This window comes from Symphalangus syndactylus, chromosome 1 (genome assembly GCF_028878055.3).
Source record: "Symphalangus syndactylus isolate Jambi chromosome 1, NHGRI_mSymSyn1-v2.1_pri, whole genome shotgun sequence".
In the NCBI taxonomy this organism is placed as follows: Eukaryota; Metazoa; Chordata; class Mammalia; order Primates; family Hylobatidae; genus Symphalangus; species Symphalangus syndactylus.
The window spans coordinates 122,013,076-122,038,745 of NC_072423.2; the positions used below are offsets into that span (position 1 = coordinate 122,013,076).

General features: G+C 40.9%; 1 protein-coding gene across 1 annotated transcript in view; it reads left to right on the plus strand.

Annotated features, from left to right (window-relative positions):
- The first annotated feature begins 1,147 nt into the window (after positions 1-1,147).
- Positions 1,148-25,670, plus strand: part of SCN11A (sodium voltage-gated channel alpha subunit 11) — a 97,578-nt gene continuing 73,055 nt past the window's right edge. Inside the window, exons 1-6 of the mRNA XM_055294803.1 lie at positions 1,148-1,414; positions 4,921-5,039; positions 6,316-6,417; positions 18,680-18,808; positions 20,105-20,199; positions 24,363-24,542. Of these exons, the coding sequence (XP_055150778.1) occupies positions 1,148-1,414; positions 4,921-5,039; positions 6,316-6,417; positions 18,680-18,808; positions 20,105-20,199; positions 24,363-24,542 (892 nt within the window). The remainder of the gene's footprint in view (positions 1,415-4,920; positions 5,040-6,315; positions 6,418-18,679; positions 18,809-20,104; positions 20,200-24,362; positions 24,543-25,670) is intronic.

Here is a 25,670-nt window from a genome sequence, read left to right on the forward strand (position 1 = left end):
TTCTCTTGTCCTAAGTCTTACATCTCTTTCAGGTCTCAATCTAGACATTAAAGCTTTGGACAACAATCCCTGATTCCCTGATGAGATGCCTATCCTATGACGAGACACCTATCCTATGCATAGACATAGCCCCACTACTTTTCCCTGTAGTAGCATTTGTTCTATTTTAATTTCCTGTCTTTGTCTTTTCTGCTACTCTAGGACAGTGTAACTGTTGGACCAGGGACTGTGTTTCTTCACTGTTAGTGCCTAGCACCATGCCTTGTAGAACAGACACAGGGCACAAAATTGTTGAACGAACAAACCAGTGATATGTTGGGTTTCCTACTATAATTTCCTGGAGTGGGTGTAAGAGTCAGCCCTAGATTAGCATCCAGTAAATAAGAAAGAAAGAGGATGCCTGGCATGGGGAATATAGGCGTTCAACCTGAACACTACTGCTTCTTTTCAGCGTCTAGCTTGAACCCTGGGGCTGTAGAGAAAGTCCTTGAAGAAGCTATTATCCTATGGTAGAGTAACCCTATTAACAAACCCTTTCTGCTTTCTTAGGGTCGGAGTCCTAGAAGTGAGAGAGCTGGCATGGGGTCACAGTTCATGCCTATGTTTATGGCTCTTTTGTTGCCATTTCATCACATTTTAAGAACTTTACTGACTAGATGTGAGAAAAGACCCATGCACTTTCAGTTTTGCTTTTGCAACCCATAACTATGGCCCAGTCAATTCCCTATTCCTTTTTCTCTTGTTTGGGCCAAGGTGGCCACTTGCCTGCTACTTGCAGATCCCACTTCAGCAGTTCAGCCGGCTCAGCCTTATTGTCTTGCTTAATGTCTGGGTCTCAGTTTTAGAGACTGGGCTTCTTTTGCTCACTTGTTCCTGAACTCAACTTCCTGCCTCTTGCCAGGTCCTCCAGGAATGATGCCCTGCTTTGGTTTTGTCTATGCCAAAAGTTCCTGCTATACCTACAGTGGTGGTCATCTCTTCTGATCTTCACAGCCAATCAGCTCCCAAGGCCCCTGACCTCAGCTCAGCTCTTGTAGATCCTTATGACACCATCCTTTAAGATTGGAATCCTAGGGCAGGCTGTTTTATTCCTGCCTCCTGAGGCCTTTCTGAGGATCTGTGGCTTGTCTCTGCCCTGAGGGTGAAGATGGATGACAGATGCTACCCAGTAATCTTTCCAGATGAGCGGAATTTCCGCCCCTTCACTTCTGACTCTCTGGCTGCAATTGAGAAGCGGATTGCCATCCAAAAAGAGAAAAAGAAGTCTAAAGACCAGACAGGAGAAGTACCCCAGCCTCAGCCTCAGCTTGACCTAAAGGCCTCCAGGAAGTTGCCCAAGCTCTATGGCGACATTCCTCGTGAGCTCATAGGAAAGCCTCTGGAAGACTTGGACCCATTCTACCGAAATCATAAGGTACTTCATGAGGAGGTGGGGGTGTTCCAACCATGCAGTTATAACTGGTGTTACAGGTTCTCCAAACACCACTCTTGGGCTTTATAGCAGGCAGGCTGTGCCTATTCTTTTCTGTCATCCCCTGGCATTGCCTTGATAGTCCTGAAAACCCCTTTTAGGCCTCATTTTTTCTCTGCAATGCATGTATTAGAGGAGAAGATGAGGATGAGGGACTGCAAAAGGATGAAAGGAAAACAGAGAAAACACAAAATGAAGTCTGGAAAAAGGACTGGACTAGTAGTCCCAGAAGTTAGATACAGGCCATTTCAAGTGATTGGCTTTATGACCCTGGGCAAGTCACTTTACTAATCTTCACTTTTAAAATCTGTATAATAGAAATAATGCCTGATGTTCCTACCTTAGAGCATAGACATGCTGGGAAAGCACTTTATCACTGTAATGCATTATACTGATACAAAGGATTAATATCATGGTCCAGAAATGCTCATTATAGCAACAAGATTTTACCTTAAAAACTCCTGGATAATAGGCTTTCTAGGCTATTAAATGAGACTAATAGGATTCAAACCAACACTTGATGCATAGTAGGAGCTTAATAAATGAAACCAAAGAAAATGGTAACCAAGTGGGCACATGCAGATTGTATGTAAACTCAATGCAAATATGTGAAAGCCTTGCTACTTTATCTGCCTGGATGCAGTTCTTCCAGGGAAATTCTAGTAAAGGTTTCTTGAAGGGGCTCCTGAGTGAGGAAATGTAAGCTTTGAGCTCCCACATGACTGCTCTATAGCCTGAGGCTGTGAGAACACTTGGCTGTTTCAGGAAAGGCTCAGAAGATTTTGCCATCGAAACTGCTTGTTGTCCCCTAATATCTGCTTTCTGCTACCTTAGTAATAGAACCCCCCTTCGTCTGGGAGCTCTGGGCAGCCAGGGACCACATAGCACAGGACACCTGGGGATGGAAGTCATCACCCACAGGACGGGGAGAGGCACTGAGGGGCTCTTTGGGAGGCTCAAATGGGACACTTGCCCACCTCCCAGCTTTGTGCATCGTTATGTGTGGTGTGAACGCCGGGTCTAAAGTCAGACATTATCACCCAAACTTGGGGGTCTCTGTGAACAAAGGGACATAAAGAAATATGTGTATGGAACCTCAAAAAAAAAAAAAAAAAAAAAAAAAGAAGATTTTGCCATCATCACCTCACAGTGTGATCCAGCAGAGGTTGGAAACCCCACCTTGCCATACTGAGGTTAGAGGCCTAGGAGACTGGGAGCTTTGGGGAAGCCCTAGAAAATATGGGATGCTGAGAGCATCTTTGGCTGGCATCCATAAGAAACTGATCTTTCAAAGAAAGATTGCCTGATTTGCATGTCCTTCAATTGGAACAGACTTAGGGTTCTCAGGCCAAATGAGGACCACATGTACAGAGGAAAGTAGAGTATAAGTAGGAAGGACAAGCAAGGGGGAAAGAAGTGAAGGAGCAAAAACATTCCAATGTTTCTCCTTTTTCTGATGCCCCAGGATTCCAGGGCCTTCTTGGAGGTACAGTTGTTGGAGGTGAGTTAACTTTAGAGGTCTCCTTCTGCCTCAATGCTGGAGAGGAGACCCATGAGTCAGGCAGCAGTTTGGTGTGCAGCTGACAGCTCTGGGAGAACAGGACTATTCCAGCCTGGGTGGTAATTCTAGGACCACCACTTCTCAGCCTGGGTCCTCCCTTTAAATAAGAAGACATGGTATCTGTTTAGAGCTCTGCACACCCATGATCTCACATGACCAGTGCCCTCAACAGCCATGTGAGGTATGTGTGATCATGATTAGCACTCTACCTTACAGATGAGGAAACCAGAGCCTAGCTGGGAAAGTGGCTTAAGCCACGTCAAGCAACCAGTGAGTGGTGGAGATAGGATGCAAACCCAAGGGTTCTTTTTATCATCACAGGCTACTTTTCTTTAGAAGCCCCATTTTGAAGAGCAACAGGGGAAAGAAGCAGAGAAGTGTCAGCAAGAAGGCAGGAGGAGCTAGTACCTATCATTTTAATGCTTAAAACCCTGGCACGTAGTTAAATACACCATTAGTTAAAATATTTAAAGCAGTAAGAAGAGGCATCAATAAAATATCAAAATCAAAGGGCACAGAAGGAGAGCCATATTGTACCACTTATTAATGTGGGGTGACTCACCTCAAAGAGAAGTTTGTTTCTGCCTTAAAATTGTCTGTCCAAGGAAAGGCACAGAATTTCCAAAGCAGGTCTTGGGCTCCTGGCTCATATTTAAAAAAAACTCCGTGGCTCATTTCATTATTATGGGGGCAAAGAAAAATATCCTAGCACAGTTTTCCCTGCAGCCAGATAACCATCAGACCAGTCAATCCCAGCAACTCATTAAAGGAAGGTTGATGGTTGGCAGTGGCTGACGTTCTGGCACCTGAGCCAAGGTAGCACTCACAGTGCTGACGTTGGGCCTGGGTGCCGAGGTCTGTCTCTCCTGCCTGAGAACGTGCTGTATTACATTGCCAAGTAGTACTTTTTGCAAATCTGAAAGGAGCCATGAGGTGGGGAGAAAGGAATGACTCTTACTTTCTGAAGGCTTTTGTAACTGACAGCCATGGGGACAGATATGGGGATAGCTAGATTACAGTTACATGGAAAGAGGGAGGTCTGGAGGTGGATGTTAGAAGCATGTTAGTGACAGGTTGCTGTCCAGGGGCTGCTTCATTCCCAGTGCCCAGGGAGTCATGCTAGGAGAAAATGGGCAGAGGTTCAGTGTTCTTTAATGGGACTCCATTGGGCACTTTGGGGGGTCATAATGTACCGTTGGCAAGTTTGTCCTGTTTGGCATCCCTGGGTCTTCCCAGTAAAGGCCAGTAGAGCCCACAGTCATTACAGCAGACAACCAAAAATACCCACACACATTTCCAAATGCCTTCTGTAGGGGCAATGCCCACCTCCCCTGCTGGTTAAGAACCACAGGGAAATTTGCCCCTCTGTCCATAGAGGTAAAGAAAGAGCAAATCCAGGAAACTTGGTGACTTTTTTCTTGAAGATCATCAAGGTTAGAATTGACTAGTTATTTCACACAGTGCTTCTCAGACCTGTGGCATAGCAAACATGGACCCTTTAGGTCACTTATCATTCTAAGATTCATTACAAAGTTTTCATTAATAATCAAAATAATTTAAAATAATCTGCTGAATCTAAATTTCCAAACTTAATTTCTGTCTCTTCAAGTTCTCTCCTAGTCCCTTTCCCCATTGATACATACCATGGAGTACAATATTAAGGGTTTTGTTTTCCCCAGTTATTCCTCTATACTCCTAATTTTGGTATTTTCAGGTCCCATGTTTTCAATCTCTGATTCCTCTGGAGTATCCCATTGGGTAAATATTCCACAGCCCAACAGTTATGTTATAATTTTCTCTAAATAAATTCATGATAAATATTGTTTTGTCACTGCATTTAGTTCCTGTTGTGTATGTGTGTGTTTTCTTGTTTTGTTTTGTTTTGCAGACATTCATGGTGTTAAACAAAAAGAGGACAATCTACCGCTTCAGTGCCAAGCGTGCCTTGTTCATTTTTGGGCCTTTCAATTCAATCAGAAGTTTAGCCATTAGAGTCTCAGTCCATTCATATCCTTTCATTGCACATTTTACTAAGTCCAGATCATTTGAAAAGCGCACACGCCCCACGGTGTTCATGTTATTGAATGGAAGCAAATAGCTAATTCTTTCTACGAATACTGGCTGAGTGCCTACTGCTGCAGGCAGGGACTGTGCTGGATGTGAGCAAGATGTCATCTCCTTCTCTGGGGTCCTACGGCCTCAGAAGGGCATAGAATAAAAGGCAGGCAATTTCTTTAGTGAGATTGGTCATGTGAAAGTGGTAGCAGGAAGAGGTACTGCTGTGCTTTAGAGGCATCAAGGATGGCTTCTTAGAGGAAGGTGCATCTAAGCTGACTCCTAAAGAGTTGTAAACTGGCAACCTGTGCACCATGTTGAGTTGATAATGTGTTGTGTTGGACCTACACAGTACTTAAAAATTTGAAAAACACTTTCTAACGTGAAAACTCCAGATTTCCAGCTTTTCTTGAAAGATGGAAACTGGCAAGGGTAGGTTCCCATTTCTGTTAATACCTGACGAAAATCAGTAGAGTAAGGAATTGCTGCCTCTTTGGAGGGGGCATGTAAGCTCTGTCTCACCACCTCTGCACTTCTCTTGTGGCTGAACACCAGCCCATTTTACCCATTTATATGCCTTTTCAGGCTTTTAAAACTTGGGGTTCGCAATGTCAGTCTTAAAGCGTAAAGGCAGGTGGGAATTATTAAGCATTTCTGATGTATGCAAGGGTTGGGGGAGACACTAGGAAGTTTTAGACAGGGAAATGAAAAAAAGATATGGGTTGGTAGATTTAGTAAAATACTGAGGAGAATGGCAATGAATAACTATTTGGGTTTGGTTTCCTAGAAGCAGAGCCTGATATGGGCATTCTTATTTAAGTGATTTAATAGAGGAGTGCTTTCTGGAGAAGGAGAAAGGGAAGCAGAAGGGGGGAAAACAAAGAGCCAAGCAAGGATATGGTCTCAGCTGAGTCGGCTTCATCCTGATCCCATGAGGAACTCTGGAGCATGAATTGCACCACAGAATTGTCCCACTTTGAAGCAAGGGCCTAAGTCAGTCAGACATGTAGAAGGGGGTGTGTAGCTCTCCAAGTGAGGAGGCTGCCATTCAGCAGGGGACAATTCTCCACAGGAGGGGACAGTTGTGAGTTGTTCTCAGCCAACACTCACAGTCAGAAGACAGATGCACCTGCAGAAAAGGGGACCAGCCAGGGCACTCCCAATCTTACCCAGTAGCTAATGACACATGCCATCCTGCAACATATCTGCCTTAATGGATGCTGGCCACATTATTCAGCATGTTCATTATTGGCACCGTTATCATCAACTGTGTGTTCATGGCTACAGGGCCTGCTAAAAACAGCAACAGCAACAATACTGACATTGCAGAGTAAGTATTTTTCCTTCACTCACCTGTCCTAAGTTTTTAAACAAATATACCTAAGGCAGTTAATGATTACACTGGAGAGAAAGAAAAAGTCACTAATAATTCTAACATATATGTTGGCAGAATCAGTTTTATTTTTGACCTTTTTTTTTTTTTACAATTTGTAATAAACAGCACACATATGTTATGTTCACATTTTAAGTGGTTTTCTTTGTGTTTACATAAGTTTTATAGGTATCCATTTTGATGGTTATATAATATTTTATCAGGTGAATAAACCAGAATGTACTTAAACCACTCTAGCATTTTAGTAGATTATAACATTGTCATAAAAATCTTTTTGCATAAAGCTATATTTATGTATTTACTTTTTCTTTGTTTTTGTTTGTAAAAAATTGTTATGCCAGTTCACTATGCCAAAAATAAAGCTATTCTTTTTTTAATTTTTTTTATTTTTTGAGACAGGGTTTTGCTCTTGTTGCCCAGGCTGGAGTGCAATGGTGCTATCTCAGCTCACTGCAACCTCTGCCTCCTAGGTTCAAGCAATTCTCTTCCCTCAGCCTCTCAAGTAGCTGGGATTACAGGTGCCTGCCACCATGCCCAGCTAATTTTTTTGTATTTTTAGTAGAGACGGGATTTCACCATGTTGGCCAGGCTGGTCTTGAACTCTTGACCTCAGGTGATCTGCCCACCTTGGCCTTCCAAAGTGTTGGGATTACAGGCATGAGCCACTGTACGCAGCCCTATTGTTAAATTATTATTTTCCTGAGATACATTCTTAGAAATGGATTTTCTAGGCCGGGTGCGGTGGCTCATGCCTGTAATCCCAGCACTTTGGGAGGCTGAGGCAGGTGGATCACAAGGTCAGGAGATCGAGACCATCCTGGCTAACATGGTGAAACCCCATCTCTACTAAAAATACAAAAAATTAGCTGGGTGTGGTGGCGGGCACCTGTAGTCCCAGCTACTCGGGAGGCTGAGGCAGGAGAATGGCGTGAACCTGGGAGGCGGAGCTTGCAGGGAGCCCAGTGAGCCACTGCATTCTAGCCTGGGCGACAGAGTGAGACTCCGTCTCAAAAAAAAAAAAAAAAAAAGGATTTTCTAGATAAAAAGGTACATTTTAATGCTTTTAATAATATATATAGACAAAATATTTTCCAAAAAGTTTGTATCAATTTGCTCTGCCATCAGCAGTGTATTCTAATAACCAATTATATCACATTCTTGCTAGCATTAAATTTTTTCTTCTCTAATTTATGGAGTTAAAAATATTTGCATTTCTTTAATTTCCAGATGGGTTAGACTTAAAACAATTTTAATTGACACATAATAATCATACACATTTACAGGGTACATGTGATATTTTGATACATGCATACACTGTGTAATGATCGCTTAAGGGTAATTGGGATATCAATCCCAATTGGACATTTATTATTTCCTTGTATTGGAAACATTTCAAATCTTCTCTTCTAGCTATTTTGAAATATACAATAAATTATTGTTAACTAAATAGTCACCCTACTGTGTTATTGAACACTAGAATTTATTCCTTCTATCTGTGTTTTGTACTCATTAATCAACTTCTCTCCATTCCTCACCTGTCACCCAATCTTTCCCCATCTCTGGTAACCACCATTCCATTCTCTACCTCCATGTAATCCACTTTTTCGTTTCCATATATGAATGACAACATGAAATATTTAATTTAGACTCTTAATGTTTTCATTTCTGAATTGTGTGTTTCCATCTTTGCTTCTGTATCATTTTTATTTCTTTTCTAATCAGTTTGAGTTCTCTGTATAACTAAAATATTAATTTTTTATCATTTGTATTGGCTTTTCAGACATATGAATTAATCTTCTAACTTACAAGTTCTATATTTATATAAATATTTTCTTATCAAAAGTTCCAGTTTTTCTAGTTTAACATAATTACTGCTTTAATCTTTCAGGAACATATTGAATGCAAATTGAATGCAAATTGAATAAATGAGACCATTTTTTCTAACTCCTATTTAATTATGCAATATAAACCACTGCAATCAATATATAGACCATTTCAATTACCCCCCAGAACATCTCATGCCTCTTTGCAGTTAATCCCCGACTCCCACTCCCAACCCCAGGCAAACATCGATCTCATTTCTGTCATTCTAGACTTGTTTTGCCTTTTTTAAGAATTTCATATACATTTCATATTCTATGTATGATACTATATTTTTGTATCTGGTTTCTTTCATTTAGCATAATGCTCTGAGATGCATCCATGTTGTGTATATTTCTACATTTTTTTTTCTTTTTGTTGCTAAGTTGGATTCCATTGAATGGATATACCACGTTTTGTTTTCCCATTTATCTATTGATGCACATTTGTGTTGTTTCCAGTTTAGGGCTATTATAAACAAAGTTGCTGCGAACATTTCCATATAAAAATCTTTTGTGGATATTTTTGCATTTCTCTGGGATAAATACCTAGGTGTGTAATTGCTGGGCCCCGAAATAAGTGTATATGTAACTTTCTAATAAACTGCTAAACCTTTTTCAAATTGACAGCATAATTTTACATTCATATCAGCAATATATGAAAGTTTCAAAGTCTTTATTAATTTTTTCATTCAATTTGCTTTGATTTTAATTTGCTCTTCTATTTCTAGCTTCTTAAGTTGGAAGCTTAATTAGTTGGTTTTAGATTTTTCTTCTTATACAATTGTATAAAGCTATACATTTCTGTCCAAAAACCGCTTCAGCTGCATTCCACAGATGTCAATACACTGTGTTTTTATTACCTTTTGGTTCAAAATATTCCCTACATTTTCTCATGATTTCTTCTTTGTCCCATATGTCATTTAGAAGTGTGTTTTTTAATATTTCCAAATATTTTATACTTTTCTAATTGTTTTCTGGTTGTCTGATTATTATCTAATTTCAGTTCAGTTATGATCAGAGAATATATTCTGTAAAATTTCAATCTTTTGAAATAAAGAGAAACGTCTTTTATAGTCTCTCTTGGGAAATGTTTCACATGCACTTGGAAAGAATGTGGATTCTGCCATATTCTTAAATACTCCTTAAAAGGTCAGTTAAGTTAAGGTGGTTGATAGTGTCATTTAGATCTTTTGTACCTTTCCTGATTTTTACCTAGCATTTTTGTGAATTACTGAAAGAGAGGCTTAAAATCTCTATCTATGATTGTGGATTTGTCTGTTCTTTCTCTCTTTTTGTCAAATTTGGCTTCATGTATTTTGAAGCACTATTATCAGGTACATACATATTTATGATGATTATTATTATCCTCCTGATGTATTCATTCTTTTATTATTATGGAATGTCTTCTTTGTCTCTAATAATACTCATTTAAATATTTGTTTTGTCTAATATTAATATAGCTACTCCAGCTTTCTTACGCTCTTTGTTTGCATGGTATATCTTTTTCCGTTCTTTTACTCTCAACCCTTTTGTGTCTTTGTATTTGTAGCATATATCTTGTAAACAACATATAGTTGGTTTTTGCTTTTTATGCAGTCTATCAATCCAGTCTCTGACTTTTGATGGACTAAAGTTCATTTAATATAGTTATATAATTGGATTTTGCTCTGCTATTTTTCTATTGGTTTTCTATTTATCTCATCTGTTTTTTTTTTGTCATTGTTGTTCCTTTGCTACTCCATTATTTCTCCATTCCTGCTTCCTTTTATGTTAATCATGTATATTTAGTATTTCATTTTAATCCTCTACTGGCCTTTTATCTTTACTTATTTGCATTTTTTAGTGGTTTCTTCAGATATTAAACAATGCATTGTTAAATTGGCAAAATAGAGTTAACGTTGAATTCCTTCAAGTAGAAAAGGAACCATGCCACAGTTTAGTCCCCTGTTTGTTTTTTGTCATATAGTTATGCTAATGTACACAATAAACCCAATAATACAGTTTATCATTTTTGCTTTTAATGGGCACATGCCTTTTAAAGACATTTTTTTCTTGTAGATCCAAGTTATCTTTTGGTAGTATTTCTTTTTAGCCTGAGCAACTTCCTTTAATATATCTTGTGGTTCAGTTCTGTTGGCAACACATTCTCAGTTTATATTGATCTGAAAATGTCTTTATTTCATACTCATTTTTGAAGTAGAGTTTCATTGTATATAGAATCAGTGCTTGACAATTTGTTTTTCTAGCACTTTAAGTATGTCATTTCCATGTTTTATGCCTCCTGTTGCTTAGCTCTCTCTTGCATGCTTCTAGGATTTCCTCCCTAAATTTCCAGCTGCTCTGCCAGCTCTGAACCCCACCCTCAGCCACCTTAAATCTTCAAGACTGCAGCCATTTGCCAGTGTTGGGGTGGGAGTGGGGAAGTTGGAAAACACTCTCAGACCAAAACAGTTAAACATTTTCATAATTCTTATGCATTGCAGGTGCCTTCTTTTAAGAGGAAACTCTGCCCCAGTTTCTGCCTCCTTTTGTTCACCTTCCAGGGCCTTCAAATAATTGTCCTTATACATATTTTTTCCAGTTTAATACTCATTATCTGTGGGAGGGTTTGCCCAACTATTTTATGTCTTCATCACAATTGAAGCAGGCATCAATGGTCTCTTAATTTTGCTTATTATTTTTTTCTTTTCCTGTATTAAATTTAACAAACTTTCCTCAATGCCTGTGGATTTTGATTTATAGTTAGAAACACTTTCTCTAGCCTTGAGTTATAAAAGGACTCTCTCATATTTTCTTACAGTGCTTTTATAGTTTCCTTTTTAAAAAATTTAAATCCTTGAATAATTTGGAATTCATTCAAGGGTAGGGTGTCATAAATAGATCTGACTTCATAGTTCCGTCCCAGATGTCTATCCATTTGTCCCAACACCATTTGTTAAATAGTCCACCTCTTATCCTCTGATGTGAAATGTTACTTAGGTATTCAGATCTATTTCTGGACTTTCTTTTCTCTTCCATTGGTCTGCGTTTTCATATGCCAGAACCACACTTTTTAACTATCAAGATCGTCTAATGTTGTAATGTCTAGGAGTGCTAGAGGTTCCTTTTGAGAATTTTTATGGCTCTTGTTGGTTTATTTTTTCATGTAAATTTTATAATCAATTTAGTTAGTTTTATTGACATGATGAAAGGATTTATAAATTAACCTAGAGGAAACTGACATCTTTATGAGGTTGGAACTCATTGAGAACATGACATATTTTTCATTTGTTAAAATCTTCTTTTGTGTTCCTCTAATTGCTTTAAAGTTTTCTTCATACAGATCTTCCACAATTCTTGTTAAATTTGTTTGTGAATTTTACTGTTTTTTGTTGCTATTATAAATGTGGTCTTTTCTTTCATTATACCTTGTAACTAGTTGCCTTGTTAAATAAAACTATATATATATGTATGTATGTACATCAGTATTATACGTATCAATATTTTATATATATATAAAATTTTGTGCTATCTTTGATAAAATTTGTTGTCAGCATTTGTTTACTCTTCTGATGACTTGTATGGCTCCCCCCCATCTTTCCCATGTATTGAATTTTTTTTTTTTTTTTTTGAGACGGAGTTTCACTCTTGTCGCTCAGGCTGGAGTACAATGGTGCGATCTCGGCTCACCACAACCTCCTCCTCCTGGGTTCAAGCGATTCTCCTGACTCAGCCTCCAGGGTAGCTGGGATTACAGGCGTGTGCCACCACACCTGGCTAATTTTGTATTTTTAGTAGAGATGGGGTTTCTCCATGTTGGTCAGGCTGGTCTCTAACTCCCGACCTCAGATGATCCACCTGCCTCGGCCTCCCAAAGTGCTGGGATTACAGGCATGAGCCACCACGCCTGGCCTTGAAATGTTTTTAATAGCATGGAAATGAGGTATTCTGAGAGAAAGAAAGAGAGAATTATCCAGTAAAGTGATTTATATCTGCAAATCTTTTGGAGAGGGACATAAGGAATTAGTGAAATGGGAAGGAATTCATTTATTAATAGCTTTTTCATTTTTCATTGGTAATCTTTTTCAGTTTTAAAATTTCTCTGAATATTTTGCTATATTCTTCTTCTCATTTATCATTTTGTTCATGTTTTCTTTTTTCTGTGATTAGATTTGCCAGAGGCTTGCCTATTTTTATGTTTTTTTAACTATGTCTTAAATTCTATTTTAAAAACTATTCCATAGTTTTTCTAAAACTGTGTCTTAAATTCTATTTGTCTTAAATTCTGTTTTTCTAAAACTATATCTTAAATTCTATTTATGTATTAAATTCTATTTTTATTTTATTATTATTTTTTGAGACAGAATCTTGATTTCTTGCCCAGGCTGGAGTGTAGTGGAGCAATCTCCACCCACTGCAACCTTCGCCTCCTGGATTCAGGCGATTCTTGTGTCTCAGCCTCCCAAGTGACTGGGATTACAGACATGCACCGCCACGCCTGGCTAATTTTTGTATTTTTAGTAGAGACGGGGTTTTGCCATATTGCCCAGGTCTTGAACTCCTGGACTCAAGTGATCTGCCTGCCTCAGCCTCCCAAAGTGCTGACATTACAGGCGTGAGCCACAGCACCTGGCCTTAAATTCTATTTAAAAATATAACATTTTTGGCTGGGCGCCATGGCTCACCGCCTGTAATCCCAGCGCTTTGGGAGGCTGAGGAGGGCAGATAACCTGAGGTCAGGAGTTCGAGACCAGCCTGACCAACATGGAGAAACCCCATCTCTACTAAGAATACAAAATTAGCTGGGTGTGGTGGCACATGCCTGTAATCCCAGCTACTCCAGAGGCTGAGGCAGGAGAATCACTTGAACCTGGGAGGCAGAGGTTGCAGAGAGCCGAGATCATGCCATTGAACTCCAGCCTGGGCAACAAGAGTGAAACTCCGTCTCAAAAAAAAAAAAAAAAAAAAAAAAAAATATATATATATATATATATATATAATATTTTATTTTCTTCATTATACATTCAATAGGACATAATGTTTCCTAAAATACGAATTTGAATGTTTAGTTCATGCATTTTCCTTCTTGTTGTAAATAATAAAAATATTTATAGGGACAATGCTTAGGGGTACAGCTTTGTCTCTGTCTTGTAGGTTTTAATATGTGGCATTTCAATTTTTAATATTTTCTAAATGTCTTTTGTATTCTTATTTTCCCTTACTCTTTGGTTCAGTTTCTTGCAGATTCTTCTTTAAGGATGTTTATAGTAACATTTGTGGTATCTGACTTGACAAGTTTCAAATATTGTACTACATTTCCCACTTTAGTTACCCTTATAGCTGTACGTTTCCTTTCACATCCTCTAGTAATTCAAAGAGACCCACTCAGGTTCAGGCAAATATAAGAAGCTTCTTGTGAATGGAATGGCTTATCTAATATTTCTAAAATGACTGGAGCAATGACTTACTGTTTCTAAGGCTTGAGGAACTTGGGCACACAGGCAAAAAATCACTCCTGCTAGAGGTATGATGGTGAAAGCTGGCTAGCAGCTGTTTGTGCCTCTAGTGGGGAGTAGGACTGGGGACTCCCAGACCTTGCAGACACTTATTAGGGAATACAACATTATCAGGAAAGGAGCTATGTGAACAAGGTTGGATGCTCCAAGGAAAGATGGACTGAGGACCCTGGGAGGCTTTCCTCCTGGATTCTGGGCGATGCCCACTCTCGTCATGCTTCTTTAGAACATGTTTTTATTTTCAAATGTTTTCATAGATTTTAAATGGGAATTTGGGAAGGCAGTCTCCAGTCACTTCCACCCTACCTTTTTCCTGGAAGTGTTCTCTAAATCATATACACATCTATTCTCCTTTACTTGGCTCTAGTGGTTTCTGGGACACCAGTTAGAGGTCAGACTTTGAAAACTGCCCGTTCTTTGACTACAAGGTCTGATTTGGTCTATTTGTCTCTGGAGAATTCTTCTCCCTCCTAGGTGGTGTCTTTGTAGGGACCATCTGTCTCTGTTGCTGGGTGGAACCTGGAACCTGGTTAAGGCTGACCAGCAGAGGGGCTGTGCCTTGAGGAGGGCACAGGTAGCCCCAGGAATAGATGCCATCCTGGCAGTGTCCCTGGGGAATGTGGTCTCCCCTTTGGAGATTTGGCTGTTGCATGAGGTGCTAACTGAGTGCAGGGGCTGCTACTCGTTGCTTACTGCAGCTTCCTGGAAGCCTTTGATCGGGAGGGCAGGACCTATGGAGGAGACAGAACAGGAGAGTGCATTGTTTCCACAGCAGTGGTTTGCTCTGCCTAGCCCTTGTGGTGAGACGCAAGGAGCCTTCTTTCTCTATTATGGGAAGGTAATTTGCTCTGAGGCCATTTTTACTATTAAAATACTCATAAGGCAGGGAGGAAAACCCCTTTTTAAGCAGAGAGGCAGGAGGCAAGTGTGGGGAAAGCTGTTGCTCTCCCCTGGAAGTTTTGGATGAACAGTGGATACCTGAATGTGGGGTGGGAGGAGGCTGTTAAAAATGTCTTCATACAAGGAGGCATGTAATTTCCTCCTGGTGGGCATGGCTTTACTCCACATCAGATGTCATTTTGATCTGCCTGTCCCATCATTGGTCAGGCTTCAGCTGGAAAAGAGAGAATGGTGGAAGTAAGAGGTGGGAGACTAGAATGTCAGGCAGAAATAGCAGCGACAGTCTGCTGTCTCATTTGCTTAAGATCTGTATGAAGACTTGAAGAATCCCACAAATCTGCAATTGCAGATTTTTATCAAAGCATCTATAACTTTATAATTTAAAACTGATATTAAAAGATGTTGCCTTTTTAAACTCTTTTAATGCCTGTTTATATGAGGACATTTTTAACAACCTCCTGCAACCCTACATTCACACACACATATTTTAGGACAGACATTATTTAATCTGATACGCTCATTTGTCACACAAAAGGTGAGCAGCTCAGAAAAAGCCTGAAGCAAGGAGGAGCTCTTGCCTTAGCAGTCTCATGACCATTTCTGCTCTTGGACTTGGCTGCTTTGAGTTTTTTCAAGTCCTCAAGGCCTTTGTTCTTTAGCTTTCAGGGCTACTATGACTGGATAGTTTACCAGAAAAGGTCCACTTCTTTTACTCTGAACTGATAAGTTATTTAACTGAATTGCTTGTTTCTGTCCCAAGTGAGCGTGTGTATGTGTTTGTGCTTGCAGACTCAGTATTTTGCAGCTTGGGATTATAACAAAAGATACAAGATTTTTTTTTGAGACAGAAGAGAAAAAGGGAAATAAATTAGAGAATTGTCTTAGTCAATTTTATGTTGTGATAACAAAATACCACAGACTGGATAATTTGTAAAGAATACAGATGTATGTTTTACAGTTCTGGAGGCTGGGAAGTCCAAGATCAAAGGGTCTGCATCTGGTGAGGGTCTTCTTGCTGCATCATCCCATGGCAGAAGGCAGAAGGGCAAAAATGTGCACATGAGAGAGCAAGGGCAAAGAGGCCTGAACTCACCTTTTATCAGGAACCCACTCTTGAGATATTGGCATTAATATATCACAAAGGCAGTATCTTCATGGCTTAATCACCTCCTAAGGGTCCCACCTCTTAATACCATAATAATGCCAATTAAATTTCGACATGACTTTTGGAGGGAACATTCAAACCATAGCAAGGATAGAATATGATGGAAGATTCAGGGAAGGAAAAAGAAGGGCCCAGTTTTTATTAAAATTGCGACAAAATATGTATAACATAAAAGATACAATCTTAACTATTTTAAGTTCAGTGGAATTAAGTATATTCACAGTGTTGCACAACATTATCGTTATTCATCTCCAGAACTCTTTTCATCTTGCAAAACTGAAATTCTACATCCATGAAATACGAACTCCCCATTTCAATCTTCCCCTCAACCCCTGCCTCATATAAGTGGATCACACAGTATTTGTCTTTTTATGACTGGATTGTTTCACCTTGCATAATGATTTCAAGGTTTATACATGTTATAGAATGTGGCAAAATTTTCTTCCTTTTTAAGGCTGATTAATATTCCATCACATGTATATACCACATTTTACTCTGAACTCACAGGTTGTTTGACTAAATTACTTGTTTCAGTCCCAAACATATGTGTGTGTGCGTGTGTGTGTGCGTGTGTGTGCAGACCCAGTATTTTTGACAGCGTGGGAATATAAAAAAGATATAAGCTATTTTCTTTTTTTAGGAGATTGTCTACTTATCTGGCAAAGGGCATTTGGGTTGCTTCCACCTCTTGGCTATTGTGAACAGTGCTGCTATGAACATGGGTAGGCAAATATGTCCTTGAGAACCTGCTTTCAATTCTTTTATACATATACCTAGAAATGGCTTTGCTGGATCATATAGCAGGTCTATTTTTAATTTTTGAGGAGTCTTCATACTGTTTTCCATAGGGATTGCACCATTTTACAATCTTATCAACAGTGCACAAGTGTTCCCATTTCTCCACATCTTCATCCACACTTGTTATTTTAGGTTTTTTTAAAAATAGTAGCCATCCTAATGGGCATGAGGTCATCTCTTTGTGGTTTTGATTTGCATTTTTCTAATGATTAGTGATGTTGAGCATCTTTTCATATGTGCGTTGGCCATTTGTATTTCATCTTTGGAGAAATATCTGTTCAAATCCTTTGGCCATTTTTTAATTAGGTCATTTAATTTTTTATTGTTGAGTTGTAGGAGTTCTATTTTATTTTATTTTATTATTTTATTTTATTTTACTGTAAGTTCTGGGATGCATGTGCAGAACATGCAGGTTTGTTGCATAGCTGTATGTGTGCCATGGTGGTTTGCTGCTCCATCAACCCATTATCTAGGTTTTAAGCCCCACATGCCTTAGGTATTTGTACTAATCCTCTCCCTTCCCTTACCTCCCACCCCCAACAGGCCCCAGTGTGTGTTGTTCCCCTCCCTGTGTCCATGTGTTCTTATTGTTCAACTCGCACTTACGGGTGAGAACATGCAGTGTTTGGTTTTCTGTTGTCGGAGTTATTTACATATTCTGGATGTTAACCCCTTGTTAGGTATATGACTTTCAAATTTTCCTTCTATGAGTTTTATGTTTTTCAGGTCTTACGTTTAGGACTTTAATCCATATTGAGTTAATTTTTTATATGGTGTAAGTAAAGATTCTAACTTCATTTCTTGCAAGTGGAGATTCAGTTTTCCCATTTCCATTTGTTGAAAAGACTGTCCTTTTTCCAAGGACATTGCCAAGACTATTCCATAGTCTTGCCACCCTTGTGGAAAATAATTTGGCCATATATGCAAAAGTTTACTTCTGGGCTCTCTATTCTATTCCATTGGTCTATATGTGTCTTTATGCTAGTACCACCTTGATACGGTTTGTCTGTGTCCCCACCCAAATCTCATCTTGAATTGTAGTTCCCATAATCCTAACGTGTGGTAGGAGGGCCCTGGTGGAGATAATTGAGTCATGGGGATGGTTTCCGCCATGCTATTCTTGTAATAGTAAGTTCTCATGATATCTGATAGTTTCACTAGGGGCTTTCCCCTTCGCTTCACTCTCATTCTTCTCCTTCCTGCTGCCATATGAAGAAGGACATGTTTGCTTCCCCTTCCACCATAATGGTAATTTTTCTGAGGCCTCCCCAGCCATGCTGAACTGAACTGTGAGTCAATTAAATCTCTTTCCATGATAAATTACCCTATTTTGATTACTGTAGCTTTCTAATAAATTTCGATATCAGGAAGTGTAAGACCTCACAATTTGTTTTTTTTTCAAGATTGTTTTGGCTATTTGGGGTCACTTGAAATTCCATATGAATTGTAGACTGGATTTTTATATTTTTGTAAAAAATGTCATTGGGAGTTTTATAAGGATTGCACTGAATCTGTAGATAACCCTGGGTAGTATGACATCTTAACAATATTAAACCTTCCAATCCATGAATACAGATATGAAAAAATTCAGCTATTTGCGTGTCATTTACTCTCTTCATTGTTCTGTCACCGTTGTCTCCTTCTGTACATCAAAGTGACAGCTCTAGAATGGTGGTGACAAACTACAACCTCCAGTGCTTGAGTCTCATGTTACCTGAAACTATTCTCAAGAATATGGACATAAAGCTAGGCCTTGAAATGCAGCTTCACAATTTATCTCTAGGCCTGCTTCTCTGAAATTCTAAATACCAGAACTTGCTTAAAAAGCTTGCACTTTTGAACTCTGGTTTGCTGAAGACCAGAATGTTAAATGTCACATTGAAATGGAAAAAAAAATCAAGGCCAGTAAGATAGAAGGGCTCTTTGCTTTTCACACTGTTTATCATGTTTCTTCCTGTTGTAAATGATTTGCTTTTTAGGTGTGTCTTCACTGGGATTTATATTTTTGAAGCTTTGATCAAAATATTGGCAAGAGGTTTCATTCTGGATGAGTTTTCTTTCCTTCGAGATCCATGGAACTGGCTGGACTCCATTGTCATTGGAATAACGTAAGAATGTTAAAGATGTTTTTGAAGAGACTTGGAGTGGGAAAGAAGCCCCTTTGCTTCCATCAGAGCTCTGTGTGGATCCATTTGAGTGGCTGAGTGTGGCCTAGTAATGCCTAGAGCTCTGAGTGCTGTGTTGGTTGGCCCTGAACAGCACATGCAGCCAATTGGCCAGAGGTCTCCACACACAAAGCCATTTCTAGGTCAACACTCAAGTTCTTGTTCCTTCAGCCATTTACTCACCAACACTGGCCTGTTATGGGCCAGGCCCTATGCAAGATACAGGGGTGTGCCAATGAAATAATAATAAAAAAAGACATGGTTTTCAATCTTATGAAGCTCACAGTCCAGAGGGGAAGAGTGGCAATTAATGACCCTGAAAATATGGTATGATGAGTACCAGGATAGGGGCTATACATGTATTAAGCTGTCAGAGAATATAGGAAGAACAAAGCAGTCTAAAAAATCTTTGGCTACTACAAGGTTACAAAGAGCTTTACTCCTGTTTAATTCTAGAAGTTCTGTAGTTTTGGCTTTTATGTTTCAGTCCGTGGTCCATTTTGAGTTAATTATTATGTATGGGGTAAGGTGTAAGGTGAAGGTTGAAGCTCTTTCTGAAGGAAAGACACTGATTTGGAATCTGAATGATGAAATGGAGTCAGCAAAAGAAAAAATAAGAAATGCAGTGACACATTGCCAGCACAACAATAGTAAACCTAGCATCATTCAATTTGTACCAGGCATTATGTTAAGCACTTTGCATATTTTTTCCTATTTAATATTCACAAAAGCCCTTGGAGGTAGGTGCTAGTAATTTCAGAGTTTTACATTTGAAGTTCAAAGATTATGTGCTCTTAGCTATTGAAAGGTGGTGAAGCACAGGGGCTTAGAGTATGGCTCTGAAGCTACACTGCCTGGCTACACATTCAGGCTTGACCATGTAGTGGCTGGAGACTTCAGTGAACTGCCTTGGGGCATGGAACTTGTCAGCCACTCAGTAAATATTTGAGAGGACTTCTATTATTCATGGATGTAGCCACAACTACATGAACTATGTCAAAGAGTCTTCATCTGTGTCCATGTATGAAGGTGAACTGAGAACAGCCTCCTCTGCAGTTCATAGCAAGAACAGTGGTATTGCCAGATCCTAAGATAAAGGTGGGGCTGGAAAGGTGAGGCTGTCGATTTCACCTTGGAGGTCACAGGCCCCAGGCTGAGCTTACTTGTGGCTTTTGTGGAGATGTGCAGTGCAGCTGTAGGACTGAGCAAGCCCATGCTTCCCTGTGCTTTGTCTTGTAGGATTGTGTCATATATTCCAGGAATCACCATCAAAGTGTTGTCCCTGCGTACCTTCCGTGTGTTCAGAGCTTTGAAAGCAATTTCAGTAGTTTCACGTAAGTCACTCTCACTTCCCACGCTGGCTCCTATCTAGAAAGGATGTTAATTTACATTTAAATCTTTTCAAAATGTCATCATGTAAACCATAAACAAACAAACCCTGCTTTACAAATTTATTTGATGGTCCAACTGATAATAATTGAGCACTTAATATGTCCAGACACTGTGCTAACTGCTTGAGATCTAGTAGTAAGCAAATAGATACAGACTCATGGAGTTTTACCTTCTAGGGTAGGGGGTGGGGAGACAGACATGAAGCAACAGCTATAATAAATAAGTACATTGTGTAGCATGTGAGCAAGTGCTATGTGCCAGGGAAAATACAAAGAAAAAGTAGACACCACGGAGGGTATGGGAAGTCACAGGGTATAGGGGAAGCAGGTTGCAGCTTTAAACAGAGTGATCAGGATAGTTGTCATTGAGGTGAGAGGTGGCAGAGATTTGAAGGTGGCAAGGGAATGACACAAGCAGATATATGGGAAAGGGTATTCTGAGCATGGGAAACAGACAGCACAGAGATTGAGTAGCAAGGATGAGGATGGGACTGGAAAGGAGAGGGTGAGGGGCCAGGTAGGAGTGGGATCATAGAAGTGAAGGGGGGCTGCGTACAGTCGCTCATGCCAGTAATTCTAGCACTTTGGGAGGCCAAGGCGGGGAGATAACTTGAGACCAGGAGTTTGAGACCAGCCTGGCCAATATGGTAAAGCCTCATCTCTACAAAAATACAAAAGTTAAGGCCAGGCGCAGTGGCTCATTCCTGTAATCCGAACACTTTGGAAGGCTGAGGCAGGTGGATCACCTGAGGTCAGAAGTTTGGTACCAGCCTGATCAACATGGAGAAACCCCATCTCTACTAAAAATACAAAAGTAATCAGGTGTGGTGGTGTATGCCTGTAATCCCAGCTACTCAGGAGGCTGAGGCGGAAGAATCACTTGAACCCGGGAGAGGGAGGTTGCGGTGAACCTGGATCGCCCCATTGCACTCCAGCCTGGGCAACAAAAGCAAAACTCCATCTCAGAAAAAAAAAAAATTAGTCAGGTGTGGTGGTGAGTACCTTTAATCCCAGCTACTCGAGAGGCTGAGGCAGGAGAATTGCTCGAACCTGGGAGGTAGAGGCTGCAGGCTGCAGTGAGCCGAGATTGTGCCATTGCACTCCAGCCTAAGGTCTAAAAAAAAAAAGAAGAACTGAAGGGGAGTCTTGTAGGCACAGGGAGGATCTGGGCTTCACTCTGAAGAAATGGGAGCTGTTGTGTGGAAAGTGGAATGTAGGGGAGATGGGAGAAGCAGGAAGACCTCCTGCTACAGGGAGCACGGTGGACTAAAGATCCCGGCTTCCATCTCTCTGGATTCCCCACTGCATTCATCCACATGCCAAGATCGTGCCTGCCCTGCACAGTGTGTGTGGGTTCTAGTGCTGGCCCATTCCTGAAGCATATGGGATTCTTCTAATAGGAAACTTTGGCTCAGGGACTCTCCAGCGACCTGGCTGAGACTCCGACAGCTGCCCTGCAGTCTGAGGTTCTTCCTATCCAATCCTCCTCCCTTGTCTCTCTCTCAGACGTCAAACCTGAGCTGCAGTCTGAAGTTTCTCCCTGCCCACTCCTGCTTCCCCCATTCATCTTTCACAGGCATCCTCCCAACCGCCACAAATCTCTTGCACATCTGATCTCAGAATATCTGCTCCTCAAAACCCAAACTGACACAAGAGACCATAATCCAAGCAAGGGATGGCAGTGCTCTCTGATCAGGTAGTGGTAGTGGCGTTGGTAGACATTGGTCTGATTCTGTGTCAGTTTGAAGGTAGAAACAATAGCATTTCCTGACTGATCAATTGTATACATGGTGTGAGCAAAAGAGAGGAGTCCAAAATGACTTTTATGTGTGATGTCACTGATTGAGACAGAGAAGGCTGTGAGAGGAGCAGGCCTTGGGGTCAGATTACAAGCTAGCTTTGAACATGTTGTGTTTGAGATGGCTGTGAGGCCACCAAGGGAAAGGATTCAGTAGGAAATTAGGTATATATGAGTCTGGGAGTCCAGGGAGAAGTCAGAGCTAGAGATACCATTTCAGGAATCAAGAGTCTATAGATATTTAAAGCTGTGAGATCTGAAGAGATCACCAAGGGAATGAACATTGATGGAGAATAGAAGAGGACCAAGGCCTGAGCCCCAAGGCTCTGAAACATGAAAGGGAGAAGAGGAGAAACCAGGGAAGGAGATGAGCAGCAGCCACCTGTGAAGTAGGAGGGGAACAAAAGGTGGTCTCCTGGAAGCCAGGTGAGGAAGTCACGTTAGCCCTTTGGATCAGGATGAAGCCAAGGTTGGGTGTGAATATGAATTTCAGTTTATTAAAAATAAGCTTATTACAGCACACCCTTTTCCTCTCCTTCCCCTTTCCTCTCTTTTCTTTACTAAAACAAACAGTTTATTATCTTCCCTCTCTGGACTCCTTTCCCCGCACCTTCTCCCCTTCCCTTCTTTTCTCTTCTATCAGTGGCTTTGGCAAACTATAAAAAGACATGGGAACTATTTAGTTGTGCTGATGACATAGACATAAACTATACCATATGGCCCCAACACCTAAACTCCAGTCCTTCCAAACAGAAGCAGTAGGTTATTTTTTGAAACTTCAGAAAAGCAACTGAATAGTGATAAAGAAACTGGTAGTTAGAGGACACTTTATGTATAATTTATCTCTCCTCCTCCTCCTCCTCCTCCTCCTCCTCCTCCTCCTGCTCCTCCTCCTCCTCCTCCTTAAGTAGGACTTTGTTTTCCCAGGTAGATTTAGGAGCTTTCTGCATGAGCTGAGCCTCTTTTATTTTCACGTAAGTAAATACACATTCAGGCAGTCATTTAGCAGCTTTCATGTCCCCTTCTTCATCTCCACACAGGTGAATATGGTCTCTATTTTGGCCCATTAAATGCACTGAGATGCCTGGATGCTTTCTGGAAGTAAGGGTGCGAGGTACAATCTTTTATGAGACTATGAAAAAGTGACCCAGGAATCACAATCATCACTCATCCACATTTCTTGCTTTGGAGAAGCCTCTTGTTATAGATTAAAATCTGCCTTGGGTGACGCTGTAGTAACCTCTGGTTTGCCTTCAATTGGTGATATAGTGAGTGTCCCAGCTGGGCTTCCAGGTTCCTGCTATCTGGTGTCATTCTTTGTGGGAAGCCCATCCACTGAGGGCTTGGCCTCCCACTGTACGCTGCCATGTGCTCTCACCTCTACACTGATCAATTGAAATTTTGTCACTTAGTGTCATTCCATGCATTTCAATCACATCTGGGAGTTTATCTCTCCAGCTATCTTGAGACTCAGTAGATTGCCGAAGTTGACTTGTTCTTTTTCCAGCTCTGTCCAGCGACGTCATATTGGTAGCTTGAAATCTACTATGGTGGTGAGTGGGGATCAGGATCTATACCACAGAATTCAGAAAACAAGGAAACCTGTAAATGCTATAGATCAGGGCTCTCCTGCCTCCTGCTTGAAGAGCCAGTTTTAAACATTTACTAGCATGCCACAAGATTATTTATTTTGTAACTTGGGCAGCTTAACAGTGTGCCATGGACATAGTAGGTGCTTAATAAATACTTCTTGAATGAATGAATGAATGAAAATAAAACACCCTATTCTAACTGGTAATCTGAGTTTTCCCTCCCAGGATATCCTCATAATTTGGGGCTAGACAAATCTTCATCCCCTATACCCCACAATTTAGCTGTGTCTCATGGTACTCATGTACTTTGACAGTAGACAGTATCTACTAAATGTTAAATACAGGTCTATCTCATTCTCTAGTGTGGCCCCAGCTTAGGTGGTGCCTTTGCAACTGTCCTCAACCTATGCCTTGAGTCCGTGTGGCATGTTTCTATTCAAAGCCTCCTTGCTTGCTCCTCATAGCAGCACTGAGGCAGGCATAGGGCAGGAATAGAAAGACTGAGTCTCAAGCTTGTTGACTGCTTTGATGACACTCAGTTTCCAAGGCACAGAGTTGGAGCACAAACTCAAGGCATCAGAATCGTAGGCTAGGCTGGAGTCCAGTTCCAGCCTGCAATTTGACAGTTTCCGAAACTTCAGTTGCTCCTTACTTGGCCTTTGTGAGCATCTGGCTGAGGGAGATGGGCTTCTCCCCAAGCCTGTCCTCTTTCTCAGGTCTGAAGGTCATCGTGGGGGCCTTGCTGCGCTCTGTGAAGAAGCTGGTCAACGTGATTATCCTCACCTTCTTTTGCCTCAGCATCTTTGCCCTGGTAGGTCAGCAGCTCTTCATGGGAAGTCTGAACCTGAAATGCATCTTGAAGGACTGTAAAAATATCAGTAACATGGAAGCTTATGGTAAATACCCAACCTTTCTTTCACTCCTTGGTTTTTGCATGCTTAACTTTTCCTTATCCTCACTTGTCCTGCCTTCACACTTCCCTTACAGAGTCTCTTAGCAGCAAGGGAGGACTTCATTAATCCAGGGTGCTCCTGTGGGCAGACACATTTCCTAGAGAATTGCCTCATTCTTTGGGTTGCTACGGAGAAGGAAAGTCTTGAAACCACATCCACAAGAGCAATTCTATGCTGTCCCATCCCTTTGCCATTTAGATCTCTGCCCACTTCTTTGTAATGATTCGCAGAAGTTTTCAGAATGCTTGGATTTGGCTAATGATAATCAGCAGCTTCCCAGCCCCACTCCTCAAGTATTTCTCCAATGACATGTCCTTTTTTTTTTTTTTTTTTTGAGATGGAGTCTAGCTCTGTCACCAGGCCGGAGTGCAGTGGCACGACATTGCCTCACTGCAACCTCTGCCTCCCAGGCTCAAGTGATTCTTCTGCCTCAGCCTCTCGAGTAGCTGGGATTACAGGCATGTGCCACCACACCAGGCTAATTTTTGTATTTTTAGTAGAGATGAGGTTTCACCATGTTGGCCAGGATGATCTCCATCTCCTGACCTCGTGATCTGCCCACCTCAGCCTCCCAAAGTGCTGGGATTACAGGCATGAGCCACCATGCCCAGCCAACAATACTTCTTTCAGTGCCCACCCTCTCCATGCTGAGGTTGACCCTACACCTACTCCATGTGTCATGAATCTCATGTGACTACACTCTCTTTTTTTTTTTTTTTTTTGAGACGGAGTCTCACTCTGTCACCCAGGCTGGAGTGCAGTGGCACAATCTCGGCTCACTGCAAGCTCCGCCTCCCGGGTTCACGCCATTCTCCTGCCTCAGCCTCTCTGAGTAGCTGGGACTACAGGCGCCTGCCACCACTCTCGGCTAATTTTTTGTATTTTTTAGTAGAGACGGGGTTTCACCGTGGTCTCGATCTCCTGACCTCGTGATCCGCCCGCCTCGGCCTCCCAAACTACACTCTCTTGATGTCTCTCATGGGATGGGTCTGTGTTCAGCTTCCCCAGGGAGGATCTTCGGTTCAGTATTATTTAAGAGAGGCAAAGTGGTGGTGGTGATGTCACTGCTTC